General features: G+C 41.6%; 1 protein-coding gene across 1 annotated transcript in view; it reads left to right on the top strand.

The window, feature by feature from the left end:
• The window catches only part of PITPNM3 (PITPNM family member 3), a 131,160-nt gene that overhangs the window by 70,889 nt on the left and 44,570 nt on the right, over positions 1-15,701 (top strand). The window contains exons 4-6 of the mRNA XM_075517739.1: positions 4,483-4,559; positions 8,091-8,326; positions 15,443-15,632. Coding sequence (XP_075373854.1) covers positions 4,483-4,559; positions 8,091-8,326; positions 15,443-15,632 — 503 coding nt within the window. The remainder of the gene's footprint in view (positions 1-4,482; positions 4,560-8,090; positions 8,327-15,442; positions 15,633-15,701) is intronic.

Raw genomic sequence — 15,701 nt, 5'->3', positions numbered from 1 at the left:
GTGTTTTGGACTAAAATCAGTGCTTTTAGAATAGCCTGGCCAGACCCTACTTAATCAGTGTTCTTGGTGAGGTGAAAATAACAGTCCGCTCTCTTAGGGTCTGGCAGACTGCCTATAAACATACACCAAATGGAGTGGAACCACAAACAGGGTGTGAACTCAGAATGTAAAAAAACAAACAAACAAAAAAAGTAAACTGAGTCATCTATAGCATTATGTGATGCATTTATTTTCTTCTGACATGCTGTAAGAAACAGAGGAAAATGTGTTTAAATCCAGAAAGCTATTAGTGAACTACTTTGGTATCATTATTTAGTACAATCCTCTCTCATTAACTCCTAAAACTTGTATCTGTCACGGAGGGAGGAAGGCCTCCCAGTTTTTCTTGGAACAGCTAACCCTTGTGAGATGAGTAGAATTTTAAGGCTGCAACACTGCAGTCAGCTGAAGTTATGAATTACAAATTTCTGGTGTTGACATGCAGAAGGGTTTCAAAGCTGCCTCCTCCCCCCACGAGAGGGAGGAGGAGGTGTTACAGAGGTAGGAGGATTCACATCTTGTCTGGAATTTCATCACTGTCTGTAGAAGGGAAAAGCACATTTGCCCTCCCCAAAGAACTGATCGCCATGACTTCAGCTGAAGTAATTCCCCTTCAGTGAGATGTTACAATATTTAATTTCTCTATTTAAGTCAACGGAGATATAGGAATAAAGGTGTTACCTAAAGACAGCCTGGCACTTTCAGTTTGTAATTGTTTGCTTTAAACAAAAGTCTGACATAGTTTGACCATGCCATAGTTCTCATAAAGAACTTTTGCTGGTCTCTGTTGCTTCTCACTGTGTGAGAGTGGTTATGTTAGTGTTAAGGCAGAGGTTGAGATGCTGGACTTAGCAGTAAATCATGGCGATTTTGCTGTTTTGGCACATTTTAATAAACGGTGACTAATTTGTAGCTTTTAATATTCTGTATCTGAAAAAGAAATTAATATTCTGGAGAGCAATAGCATACAAGGTAAAGAAGCAAGCATCATGAAATGAGTAGGAAAACTCATGAGTAGGAGCACATTTAACAGATAAAGCAGAAAGCATCTCTACTGGTCTAGGTATCACTAGAGTTTGTATTTCAAAGGAAACTGATTTGTTGTTCCTAGGTCAATATTGGTTGGTTCATAGATTGCTAGCAGACTAAACAAATAAACTCAACTTGACAATGTTTTAGGTGTTAAAGTCTTCTTCTCAGGTTTACTTGTATAAGTTTTCAGTTCTCAGGTTTACTTGTTTCGTGTCTTAAGTAAAAAGTCACTACTAGGAAACTGAGATGGTAGCAGAAGCAATCACATCGAAGATGTTTTAAATTCTAAATGGAAAACCATCAGGTTTCAGTTTTGCTACTCTCTTTTTAGCACCTTTTAAAAAAAGCCAGCTGAGTGCTGTAAAACTGGAGTTTTCATAATACTGCTGGAAATTCAAAGAGAGCATCCTACCAAATATCTGGTTTGTGGGTTACAGTGGCCATCAGGTACTAATTTTTAGAGAACTGCTATGTTTTGAAGGCCCTGAAAAACCTAAATATTGTGTTCCAATGTCTTCTAATTCAGAGAATGACTGAGGTTGGAAGGTGCCTCTGGAGATTGTATAGCCCAACTCCTCTGCTCAAAGTAGGGTCATTTAGAGCAGATTGCTTAGGGCTGTGTCCAGTCAGGTTTTGAATATCTCCAAGGATGGAAACTCCATAATTCGTCTGGGCAACCCATTCCAGTGTTTGACCACCCTGACAGTAAAAAAATTCTTTCCTATACTTAAATGGAATTTCCTGTATTTCACTTTGTGCCCATTGCCTTTTGTCCTTTCACTGACTATCATGAAGAGGACTCGGGCTCCATCTTCTTTACTTCATCATGTCAGGTATACACATTGATAAGATTTTCCCCCACATACCCCAAGCCTTCTGTTCTCAAGGCCAAACAGTCCTATCTCTCTCAGCCTCTTTTCATATCAGGTGCTCCTGTCCCTTAATCATCTTTGTGTCCTTTTGCTGATCTTGCTCCAGTGAGTCCTTGTCTGTCTTATACGAAGGGGCCCAGAACTGGACACAGCAGTGCAGGTGTCGTCTCACCAGTGCTGAGCAGAAGGAAATGATCACCTCCCTTGCCCTACAGACACTCTTCCTAAGGCAGTCCAGGATGCGGTTGGCACTCTGCTGCAAGGGCCCATTGCTGAGTCCAGGTCAATTGTTCCAGGTCAATTGCTGTGTCCACCAGGATCCTCAGGTCCTTTTCTGCAAAGATGCTTTCCAGATGGTTGGTCCTCAGCCTGTGCTGGTAAGTGAAGTTATTCCTCCCCAGATGCAGGACTTTGCATTTCTGTTCATTGAACTTTGCATTTCTGTTCATTGAACTTAATGAGATTCCTTTTGACCCATTTCTCCAGCCTGTTGAGATCCTTCTGAATGGCAGCACAACCATCTGGTGTTTCAGCTACTCTCCACGGTTTTGTATTGTCTGCAAGCTTGCTGAGAGTACTCTGTCCCATCATCTAGGTCATTAATAAAGATGCTAAACAGGACTGGACCCAGTAGTGACCCCTTGGGGTACACCACTCGTCACCAGCTTCCAGCTGGACTTTGTGCTGCTGATCACAACTCTTTAAACCTGGCAGTTCAGACAGTCCACTTAGGTAGCCCACACTTTCTCAGTTTCTCTATGAGGAAGTTATGAGAGACAATGTTGAAAGCCCTACTAAAGTTGAGAGAAACAACATCCAATGCTCTCCCTTCATCCACCAAGCCAGTCATCTCATTATAGAAGGTTATCAGGTTGGTTAGGTGTGATTTTCCCTTTGTAAATCCATGCTGACTACCAGCAGTCACTTTCTTGTCCTTGTATTTGGAAATGAAGCACAATGGCCAGTAGAATACCTCTTAGACACAGCAGTAAATCACAAGTTTGATGGTCCTCCTCTTTCTTTACCTGAGAAATCAGTGTTCCAGGATCTGATTGCAGAACCCTGTAAGCTAAAATGTGAGTAAGTGGGCTTCAGTGTGTTTTTTGCAAAGCTTTGCTCATCTCCTCTGATGTAGATGTCTCATAAGTGCTGTAAGAGACAGGAGTATGGAACATTCCTTTAATTTGTAAGGAAGAGATTGGCCCCATCTCTTCCTTATGTATAAATGTAACAATGAAGCTGACAACAGTGCTAATCAATTTAATCCTATGGCTGTTTCCTAGGTAACTAACACATGCAGCTGTAGAAAAAAGACTGCATTATGAAGAGACCAGAAAGATCCTGTAGCAATTCTCTTCAATGACTGAAGAAACACAGTGCAAAAAAAAAAAAAAAGTGGATAGTGCTATATCATCTTATTCTTTGTCCTCAAGGACAGAGAAGATTTGTTCAGAGGGTAAGCCTTTTCATAGCCAGCTGTAGAAGTTTTATAGAATAGAATAGACTATCTTCAGTTGGAAGGGACCTAAAACAATCACGTAGTCCAACTGCCTGACCACTTCAGGGCTGACCAAAAGTTAAAGCATATTATCAAGCGCATTGCCAAATGCCTCTTAAAACACTGACAGGCATGGGGCATCAATCACCTCTCTATAAAGCCTGTTCCAGTGTTTGACCGCTCTCTCTGCAAAGACATGCTTGCTAAGTTTTGCCTTCCAAGGCCAGACAGTGGACAGTCTCATGGTCTTAAAGCTGATATCGTGAGTGTTTCACCTTACAGCAGGTTGCTGTCCAGCCAGTCTGCCTAAGAAGTAGTCACAAGTGGGTTTTGGGGTCTGTTTGGTCATGCTTCGAAGTCAGTGCAGAGATTTTCATTGTTCTGTTTATAACAGAGGATGTTGCACACATGATCCTGTTGTGAAAACGTATTAGCGAAGCACTGTGTTCCTCTGCAATGTCACTCTCTATTTTTCAGGTTACAAGGTTTTTTGAGGAGAAGCTGTCTTTTGCTCTATGGTCTGTTACTCCTATTTTGCATCCTGGTAATGGAGCACTGCAGTTACTTCTGGGAGTTTCCCAGGTAGTCACAGAGGCTTGTGGAAGAGCTGGATCCTGAAGGTCTTTGGAGAACTTTAAAGGCTTAATTCACTTGCCTATGTATAGGTGTTTAGTGCCATTTAAGACATACCAGAGTATCTAAGATATCTGTATGGGATGAGCAGAGATGATGCAGAACCTTGGGTGACCTCTTCTACTGCTGCTCCAGAAAGGCACAGGTGACCAACAGCAGGTGTATCAGTACTACACACCTCTGTGTAAGGACCTGAATCCTGTTCTAAATGTTGCTGTTAAGAATAGAAGAGCCTCTAACATGTAGGGCTGCAAGAAACCTTGTCTATTGTTCTGTTTGTCCACAGGATTTCCTGTGACCAGATCTTTCTGTCTTGAAACTAGAAATGTGCCTTATCTCCATAGATGTTTGTAAAAGATGAGGCAGCCAAATATTTTATATGATCAATTATGTCTCTTTTCCTTTCAGGTGAATTATATAGAGCCTCTTTAAGAAAACAAAGGTTCCCGGCCCAAGGCAGTATTGAAATACACGAGGACAATGAGGTGAGATTGTTTCCCAAAACAAGCTGTGCTGATTTCCAAGGAGTAGACATGTGGAAATAGTCTCATATTGTATTATGGAATTATAAACCTGTTTGGTGGCTTAGTGTGTCTTTCCCTTGTTCAGTAGGTGCACATACAATCACTGAAAATCATCACAAGCTTTTTTAGATGTTGCATAATTAACTTAGGCAGAAATATGACCCAGTTCTCTGAAGAGAAATTGTTATGTCTACTTAGTACTTCAGTGGAAATGCAGGTTTTGTGAAGCAGATTCAGCAGCAGTCATGAAACTGATAGGAACAGAATTACTTTTTTTTTAGAAGCAGCAAAGAATCAAAACAGGTTGTGTTCCTTCCACTTAACTGAGTAAGGTCCTCTGTCCGCACATAGGACAGGCAACAGAAATGTCTACTTTTCTATTTTTGAAGAGTTCCAATCCTACAGTCCCCTGAAAATGATGACAGTCTTTGATTGACTTCAGATATCCTTTTGATTAGCCCTTGAGCCCCTTGTCTCGGTCACAGCTGAACTACTGCTGAGAGAAAATTAATTTCATTCCCTTTGAGTCCTCTTGTGAAGGATACCACTTGAATCCAGCTGAGAGACTTTTTGTAACAGTGGCATTAGCAATGTTGACCTGCTTGATTTTTTTCCCTCTGTTTTGAAGCTTTCAGTTCCACCAACCCATCAGCAGTGCCACTTATTTACAAGCTGGCATTGGTTGTGGAAGGAGCTACTCTTAGCTTTTAAAAAGAATTAAATTTCTCTCCTGAAGAACTGGAATGGGACCATATGGAGAGGGAAACTGTAAGTTAGAGCAAGGAAAAGTGGAACCTTAAAAATTCTCATAAGATCCAGTACTTAAGCAGATACAGGGCAGGTCAGCAAAATGCCTTCACAATGAATACTTCTTCTGGTTACTAAAAATCATGGCCTGAACAGAGATAGTGGCTTTATGGAACAACTTAGAATTCTCTCATTTTCAACCATTTCTCTGTCACCATTATACAGGTGCTAAAGTTACCAATTTATTTATGACATGTTTATGACCATATTTATGACATGTCTTACCCATGTCAACATTTCCACCCCTGCCCCTCACTAAACTACAGGCTGAAATGTATGTGTGTGTGTTTGTTTACTTGTCAGCTTTTCTGATTAATGTTACTCTTGTTAAACTCAGAGTAATTCTTCTCATTTTGTATTTACTGTTGAAGATTGTGGCTTTTGTTCCAGAACTTAAGAATAAAGTGTCCAGAACATTGCCTGATTCTCAGTAAATCACCCCATCTAGTAATTAACAATCCTCAGACAAATACAAGAAACGTTACTGTTATTTTTATTGTTTGTTCATATTTGGTCAGGAACTAGAAGTCTCCAGGAATCATGTGATCCAAAGTGAAGAAGAAAATGGCAATCAAGATTTAAAACCAAAAATCTCCTAATCTTTTAATGTATTACTGAGTTCTTTGAGTGCACATAACTCTCAAGGGGTAAAGAAGAAAAAAAAGCAGAGTTGTGAGACTTTCAAAATGTTTTTCCAGTCTCAAGTAGATAACATCTTGTTTATTCTACAAGCACACTGATTATTGCGTGTGTATGCACAGATTCACAGAATCACAGAATCGAATAGGTTGGAAAAGACCTTTAAGATCATCGAGTCCAACCCTAAACCTAACACTACCACGACCACCACTATACCCTGTCCCTAAGTACCTCATCCAAACGTCTTTTAAATACCTCCAGGGATGGAGACTCAACCACTCCCCTGGGCAGCCTGTTCCAATGCTTGATAACCCTTTCAGTGAAGTAAAATTTCCTAATATCCAGTCTAAACCTCCCCTGGCGCAACTTGAGGCCGTTTCCTCTCGTCCTATCACTTGTTACCTGGGAGAAGAGACCGACCCCCACCTCTCTACAGCCTCCTTTCAGGCAGTTGTAGAGAGCGATGAGGTTTCCCCTCAGCCTCCTTTTCTCCAGGCTAAACAACCCCAGGTCCCTCAGCCGCTCCCCATCAGCCTTGTGCTCCAGACCCTTCCCCAGCTTCGTTGCCCTTCTCTGGACACGCTCCAGCCCCTCAATGTCTCTCTGGGAGTGAGGGGCCCAGCACTGAACACAGCATTCGAGGTGCGGCCTCACCAGTGCCGAGTGCAGGGGGACGATCACTGCCCTAGTCCTGCTGGCCACGCTATTGCTGATACAAGCCAGGATGCCATTGGCCTTCTTGGCCACCTGGGCACACTGCTGGCTCATATTCAGGCGGCTGTCGACCAACACCCCCAGGTCCTTCTCTGCTGGGCAGCTTTCCAGCCACTCTTCCCCAAGCCTGTAGCGTTGCATGGGGTTGCTGTGGCCCAAGTGCAGGACCTTGCACTTAGCCTTGTTGAACCCCATACAATTGGCCTCGGCCCATCGATCCAGCCTGTCCAGGTCCCTCTGTAGAGCCTGCCTACCCTCCAGCAGATCAACACTCCCACACAACTTGGTGTCATCTGCAAACTGGCTGAGGGTGCACTCGATCCCCTCATCCAGATCATTGATAAAGATAGTAAACAGGACTGGCCCCAACACAGAGCCCTGGGGAACACCGCTTGTGACCGTCCGCCAAGTGGAGTTAACCCCATTCCCCACCACTGTTTGGGCCCGGCCATCCAGCCATTTCTTTACCCAGCGAAGAGTACACCCGTCCAAACCATGAGCAGCCAGTTTCTCCAGGAGAATGCTGTGGGAAACCATGTCGAAGGCTTTACTGAAGTCTAGATAGACAACATCCACAGCCTTTCCCTCATCCATTAGGTGGGTCACCTTGTCGTAGAAGGAGATCAGGTTGGTCAAGCAGGACCTGCCTTTCCTAAACCCATGCTGGCTGGGCTTGATCACTTGGTTATCCTTGGTTACCTATTCATAAATGTATTTCAGAGGTTTATGGATATCAGCAATGATACATTTTTTTTTACTCTTTCAGTATATGTCTGGGTAAGTTAGCACTATTGTTCATTTTAATTAAGCAATTGGCAATTAAGTTACCAATCTCAAAAGGCTGAGATAACTGTATCAGCTGCTGTTGCTGGATGTTTTCATTGGCAGAGAAATTTGGCTATTCAGAACCTGTGATGATTTGAGTTAGAACCTTTTCAGTAAATGCAGCAGCCTCATTCATGATCCTAGACAGATGTTCGCTTACGCTGTCTGTGGATGTTGGAATTCTTCTCCAGTCTCAATATATTTAAAATAGCTTTTGATGTACACAAAGCTCTCTATAGTCTTTGTTGATCTGAAACCTACCTCTGTGCTGCAAGGGTTTTCTGGCAGAGCATAATGTTCTTTACCTGCTTCAGACATACTTGAATTAAATGGAACACAGGGCAAACACACACACCACCCCCCCAGCGAAGGCAAATGCCACAAAAAGATCACAGTGGGAGTGGGAGAAAAAAATCACTGCTAACTGCTTGTGAACTTGGACACCAAGTATACCAACACTGTCCATAAAAATGCTTCTTCCCTTCTTATTCCCTGTTTTTCTCACAGGAGGGAGTTCAACACCAGAACTGCAAAACTCATGTGCTAATTTTGATCCTACATGGGGGGAACATCTTAGACACTGGAGGTGGGGACCACAGCAGCAAGCTGGCAGACATCAACACCTTCAGTTCTGTGTTTGAGAAAGTGACCCAAGCCCATTTCCCTGCCGCTTTGGGCCACATCTTAATCAGACTTGTTCCCTGCCCAGCAATCTGTTCAGCAGCTTTCTCTCTTGTTTCCAAGTAAGTTGATTTGCATTTTCTAATGTTTGGCTTCGCAGTGTGGCTTTGAATGGCTTTCTGTGACCTGTCTTTTTCATAATGAAATGTTGCAAATCCTTCTTAATCTTTTGCTTACTGCACGACTTGGAAGATCTTTCATCCTTTTCTAAGTGGATGTATTTGTTTAAAAAAACAATCAAACAAACAAACCAAACAAACACAAAAAAACCCCACCAAAACAAAAAGAAACCCAAAACCCATGGTGGACTGCAGCCTATTGTCCAAAAGTATCCAAAAGAAGAAATCTGGGCAGAAGAAGAAAACTGTGATAACTGTTAACTCCCCCCCCCCCCCCCCCCCCCAATCTCACTGCAAAAATCAGTAGTCAACTTTTATCTTATTTAAAAATTGAAACATAGCTAGATCTGCCTGCGGATGTGCCAACTGATGTTTGTCTGTCTTATTTATTCCTTCATTATTTGGCCATTGTAGGGACGGGATGTTATAGAAAACCCTCCTGATAGTTTTAATTTTTCCTGTTTTAGAAACAAAAATGGCATAATGCTAACTGGTTTAGGAATACAGTGGAGATTGTGAAGTGTTACTGAGAAACTTAGACCAATTTAAGTAAACTCTGCTTTGCACTGGAAATTAAGAACAGAAATAAATATCTAAAACAAGAGTGATTTAACACGTCTTCTTGGTGAGAGAAAATTTACATTTGAGCATGGTTTTTACATTTTAAGACAACAAAACTTTAGTACCTGTTCATTCCCAATAGCAGCTACTGTACTTCGAGGTCCTGTAGTGTTTTGTGGTAGACCACTGATTTACTGTCATTAACCTATAAGAATGCTGTATACAGAAGTGTCTTGAATGAGCTACGAAGGATGTGTCTCTAGGAAACTGCTTTTGGCTAATGAAGGCTTCAGGTTGCAGTACCACTAGGATTTGGTTGCATGCATAGTGAGAGGGTTCCATTAGCTTTGATGGATTTAGCTTTGATGGAGTTTCCTGTCTGAGCAGATCCATTTGCTAACTGGTGTAAGCGGAGATGGCACTTGTGAGGTTGCCCTTACTGAGATGGGTGGTTTGCTTTAAGCAGTTTGGTAATTCACTTGCATAAAGGTAGATCGACCCCTGTTCAGGGCTTCTAGAGAGCAACTGGGCGAGAATGCTGTGCATTACAGTAGATACTGGATCAGCTCTTCATTAATGAAGGGCAGTAGGCAAGAATGTCTCAAACATCTTGTCATTGATAAAATTAGTAAATTTCTCAACTAGCATAACTCTGCAAACTTAAATGACTCTGAGCTATAGTGGGGTTATGTTACATGATGTTCACATTTACATTTCTAGCTGTCAGATCCTGTTTCTGTGTGATACCAGGTCCTGCTAGGAAGCACTAGTTATATGAAGCAGAGAGAATGATTTCATTTGAGGAAGTTGCTTATTAACTGAGGCGGGGGGGGGAGGGGGGAAGTTTGGTGGGTTTGGGATTTGGGGAGAGTTTTGGGGGTGTTGGGTTTTTTTGGGGGAGGTTGTTTTTTGGGGGGTGAAGTTAAGAAAATTCTCACAAAAATGTTTTAGTACATGTCTCTTAGTGGCTAGCTTAAAGAGAGAGTTCATCAGATCACATTGGCATTAAGTATAGTGTCTTTCTGAGATTCCTGGTAGTCACTTCTGCATTTGAAAACTGTTGTTGTCTAAAAAGCTGTGATAATATTTCGATACACTTACATTTAGTAAGTCACTATGAAATACTAAATGCAGCTTTCAGAGAAAGAGTAGTTAGTGACTGCATCTCAGAGACCTGCTTAGTCTAGTATTTCATAGAATCATTTAGGTTGGAAAAGACCTTTAAGATCATCAAGTCCAACTGTTAATCTAGCACTGCCAAGTCCACCACTAAACCATGTCCCTAAGTGCCACATCTACATGGCTTTTAAATACCTCCAGGGATGGTGACTCCACCACTTCTGCACTCAAAGCAAGAACATAAGTCTGAACTGTTAACTGTGCGTCATCAATAATACGTTTTGAAGTTCCCGTGTGCATGTTCATATGAAAGGTATCGTCGCCTTGCAAAACTATTACTACTATTAATTTTAACAATTGTTATGAGTATGGCAGTAACAATTTCAGATACACACTCTTTTTGACAATGCTGTGAGATGTGAAAAAGGACATGTAGTAACTCCTTCAGGAGAGGAAATACAACTCTAGTTATAGTGTCTACTTGGGGATCAGGAGGTATGGATATTATTCCTGGGTCTGTAACAAATTTCCTGGTTGACCATAAATGAGAAAATCAGTCTGTCAGTGCCTCACTTCTCAAATTTGTTGAACAGAAACAAGGCTAAAACGATACAAGGAGGAATTTTTCTGTCATTAACCGAAGGCCTAACATAAAGCCTGAGAAAGAAACAGGAAGATTTCTGCTGTCTGGTTTGTGCCTCTAGCCTACGATATATGAGAAAAGCTTAAGGGATGTAGGAGTAAGAGAGTACTGTGGTTAAGGTGTGTTCCCTGAAAGCTGGAAAGGAAACAGCTATGCTGAGACCTTACTCTGACAACTAGTACCTTGTTAAGCATGAGAGGAGATGGTTTGTGAGGGAAGGAGAGTGATCTGGGTGTTTCTTTGTCAGATTATTAACACCAAGGAACAAAGGCTGTTCTTAGCCTATATGATTGACGAGATGTTACACTTTCATTCCAAGCCTATTAAATGTCCAGGTAGCCTTACAAGGTTTGTGCAGAAACGAGGACCATAGCAGCAATAGTGTAACCAACTTAATTTTACTTTTTTTCCCCCACTGAAAGACTTTTCCGTGCAGCATTACTTGCACGCTAAATGAATGAAAGTTTTAGCAGGTGGTGAGCAAACTTTCCACTGAGTGCTGTATGATTGGCTTCCACATCGTCATAATGATAATAGATTATATTCTATCAAGTCTGGTAGTGTAGTTCTGATTGCGCTCTCATTCTGGTACTAGCCCTATTCTAGAGGATAGCTGAGGAGATACAGAATATTCAGTAAGGGAAAGGATTAAAATCTTAAAATGTTTTTGATGCTGTTATCTGTCCCTGGGGCTCTAGTGAAATTAATTTAGAAATAACAAATGGAATTTTCCATTGGATGTATCCACTTCAGTAGCTGCTCTTCCTTGCCTACTTTTTCAGTCTTGAAATTCACTCATTAAATGAGAGAACCTTTTCAGGTAACGTTTCTTTCCTTAGTGATATTTTCTTTTACATAAATATTGTAAATGGCATGATAGAGAAAGGAGAAACAAACACATGCTCTTGGCCCTGCTTCAACTCTTCTACAAGTGTAAACCAGGAGTAACTAGTGAACTCTGCAGTGATGGGGAGGAGAGAATCAGATTCGCTTGTTTTCTAAGCGAAGAGAAACTTGTTTTGGTTTTGTCTGGGGCTTCCCCTAAGTGATGGTCGCTTTTATAGTCTTTTTGTTGCAGTACAGTGCCCAAGGTTACATTTGAACTTCATGTAGAGCAGAAAACCCTGCAGAGGAGTTGAGGTGGTCTACAACCACATTTTGGACCGTAAGGTGTGGGAATGGTGATGCCTGCTGTCCAGATGACAGAGTTAGAGAGGAGAGATGGCAAATACATTAAAGTTCTGAAATACTAGCTGGACTTAAAACTGTGACAGGCATATAGGAAGAAGAGGTGACAGGGTGCAGACGAGACTGGTGGAAAGTGTGCCTGACTCTTATCATCAAGGGGGAATACACTGAAACAACCAAGAAAGGAGAAGTGTGTGCATGTCCAAGTTGCTGCCCTGTAAAGCAAGAGGACTGATAGTAGAAGAAGAGGTGAAGCACTGACATAAGATTGGTATTGCCTTGGTATGTTCTTGCGTGGAGCTGCTTGTGATGTACCCATTTGGGGCTGACAAGAGGAGAGATGATTCCCTGCTCCCACATTTCTGCAGCTTCATGCCAGCAGCTTTCACAGCCAGAACTCCAGGATGCAGTTGTGGAACATAAACTTGTGGTAAACATTCCATTTAGCAAACTGTGGGGGAGGAAGTGTGTGTTTAATTACTGTAATGTTTCATCGAGGGTGAGCCAGATGACTGACTAAGCAGCAGCACAAGATTTCTTGTTTGGTTTGAATGTATCCTCCATTTTCTGAATGTGCAGGCATAGTGCGTGCCAAGATAGCACAACCCTCTGTTCACCTTGGCACAGGTCTTGAACTAGACTGTGTCTGTGTGCTGAGTGCCTGGGTTCAGAGGGATTCCACTGCGACTTTTCATCTGAATGCACCTCTGCAGTTCTCCTCCCTGCCTTGCAAGTAGTGGCTTAAAGGAAAGGGATCTTTCAGGGCAAAATCACTCCGTCTAGTAAATGTTTCAGATTGTTTAATCTGGTCTGCTCCCATCTACTCCCATCACTTTCAGTTTCTTGTATCTCTCATATAAAGACACTGTTTATGCAATCTGTGTAAATTTAGAATGCATGACTGATCTCCTGTGACACATCTCTGTCTTTGCTAAGGACAGATAAAGGTTAAAAATAAGGCACATTCTTGTTCCAGCTAGATGACTTGAGAGCCATCTCTTCCCTTTTCAGGGAGAAAAATATCCTAGAGTGGATCAACTGTTGTGCTTTGTATAGCATATGATTTCATGAGCGTACATTGATTCACACCTCAGACTAGAGCTCCTAAATTACAGTATGAGCCAAACTGGAGAACAGTAATTGCAAATTTAGGGGAGGGGGGAAAAAAAAGGAGAGAGAAGGAAAAAAGACCAAAACAAAAGTTATATTTAGGAAGCAAACACTTAAGTAGGAAAGTAAGCACATGAATAATCAAATGAGATGAAAGTGGTTTTTTGGATGAGTTTTGGAGTGCTCACTCCCTTGCGCAGTGGTGGGTCCTGTAGTGTAAGCTCTTGGTGTTGCATTTTCCTAATCAATTTTTTTAAATACTTTTATAATTTAATTATGAATTAAATTGCAGATGCTTTCTGCATTCAGAATAGGCGTTTATTCCCTTGTTCCTCCTTTCCTCCCCTCTCCCCCTCACCCGCCATCCCCATGGTGCACTCTGAGCTATCCCTGCTGGCAGACGCCACTGTGCCATCTGTCACTTCTCCCCTGGGAGCCAGGTGTACTCCTGCCCACCATGGAAGACAAGTTCTGTCTTGCAGCCTGGTCATTTGCTGCCTTTTATCAAGGAGGTGTTAGGTCCTAACACCGGTGACTTTATCTGTCAGGCTCTTACCCTTAGTGATTTCAGCTGCTTCCTCGTGATTTCCCTCTCTGTCTCCAGCCTTTGTGCAAGTGTGATGTTTCCAAGCTGGTGCTTTGGAACGACCTCCTGCAGTGTCCTGCCAATGCATCGAGATAACAAGACTTGTGCTCCTTTCAGCTCCAGCGCTGATATTTTACCTGTTTGTCTCAGCTTCAGTACTAATACGTAGCATGCCCCAACAACTTCATCTCTTCCGTACACTCTTTCGGTGGTCTGGATCTTTCTTCCCTTTGTGTTGTGTTTACGATAACCACGGAGGTCTCTGTGGCTGCAACCTTTACAATAAAATAAATTGGAATTAAAAAACCCAGACCTTCATTTCTAAGCCAGTTAACTGTGGTTAATTGTCTAGACAATAATTGCTCAATTCCAGTTTGATCTATATTCGTTTAGCCATGAAAAAAAATAGTACCAGCTATTCATTTTTCCATTGACCATGTTTTGTGTAGTTCTCTTGTGAATATTGTTTGCATTTTACTTTTATTGTGAAAACATATGCAGGTGTTCTTTTCCATTTCAAACATTCACTTCATAATTGTTTTTCCTCCTGTGTTTCTCCCTTTCCCTTTCTGAGGTGTTATCTGCCAATTGTTGTAGTAAATGAGGCCTTTTTATGTACGTTTTTAAGGTTCATTTTTCATTTTTGAGAGTTAGTGTTCATAACTGTATGTCTGCTGTGCATTTGGATGGTCTAATCAGCTGGCAAAATGAAGCTGTGTTAATTGGTAAATTGACACAGCTTGGCAGACCAGCTGAGCTCCAGGACACAGAAACTGTTATGCTACTTCGGATGAAAAATACCAAGTCATTGGCGTGCTTCAGCAAGAGGCCAGTGTGGAAATGTCCAGTGAGGCTCAGGACATGAGCACAGACCAGCTTCCATACTTGAGCCTGGCAAGTCTTCTATTCTTCCATTACCCTGGTAATAGTCTCAAGGACACAGGTTTTAGCAAAGACATAGACTCTAATTCCATTTCAGACAGCTTGCTTTTTAATACTGTGATAGCCCACAATGTTCCTAAAGAAAGTGAATTCAAAATAGTGTTGAAGTTGCCTGCCTGCAGCTTTGGATGAACTTTGGATGAGCTGAATAATCCAAAATACTTCTGACTTTCCTTTAATCTCTAAAGGACAGTCAACTTACTGTAAGAGAATCTGGCACACACTAATGTGCCTTGCATCTTTAGCTCTCTGTAAATTGTTTTCCCCACTTGTCAATAAAAATCAGTCAAGACATGATTGGCAGATTTACTGAGAAACTTGCAGGGTGCACATCCAAGCTAAAATAAAGCTGACATCCTATCAAATTTAAGCTTGCATTTTCAGTCAAGTCACCTCCTTTTTGCAGAATGTTACTATGCAAACATTGATGTATGATTTCAGAATGTGTGCAGCTTTCTTCCATCTTTTTGAAGGGATTGGGAAAACATTGGGAAAAATGTTTTTATATGCTTTTGAACAATACCTCTGTCACACTTGTGTTCTAGGAAACAATATTCCATTGTGATGATTGGATCCCATTCTTTGATGTAGTAAGTTGTTATATGGGGAAAAAAAAAAGCTGAAACGGAATACTCTCTTTGCTGTTCTAAATTATGTCTACTTATATGTGGAAAGATTGCACCGAGTATGTTTAACTACGGAAATACCTTCTACCATGATCTCATTCACGTAAAGCAGTAACTCCTTGATTTTTTAAATCAGTTGAATTATGTGAGAAAATGATCCTTCCTGTATTCTCTCATTGTGAACTGGATTGCCCAACCCATTTCTGTTAATAAGTAACTGTTCATTCTCTAATACTGTGTGCTGCCTCTTGCGTTTTTCCTGATGATAGCATGTCCTTCTCTAGCCTAAATCCCTACAGCTATGACGAGAGCTGTCTCAGCAGCAGTGAAGACCACATCCCACTGGCTGCCTTGCCCTTGCTGGCTGTTTCATCCCCTCAGTACCAGGATGCAGTTGCCATGGTGATCAGTAGAGCCAATCAAGTTTACAATGAATTTCTCAAATCTACAGATGGGGCTGGTTTTAATGGACAGGTAGGACTATTTTCTCTTACATCAAAGTAAAATTCCTTCAGAGCAAGGCTGTTTCTTTTCAAGCCGTTA

Source organism: Mycteria americana, chromosome 15, assembly GCF_035582795.1.
Source record: "Mycteria americana isolate JAX WOST 10 ecotype Jacksonville Zoo and Gardens chromosome 15, USCA_MyAme_1.0, whole genome shotgun sequence".
NCBI lineage: Eukaryota > Metazoa > Chordata > Aves > Ciconiiformes > Ciconiidae > Mycteria > Mycteria americana.
This window is presented reverse-complemented; position numbering and strand designations above follow the sequence as displayed.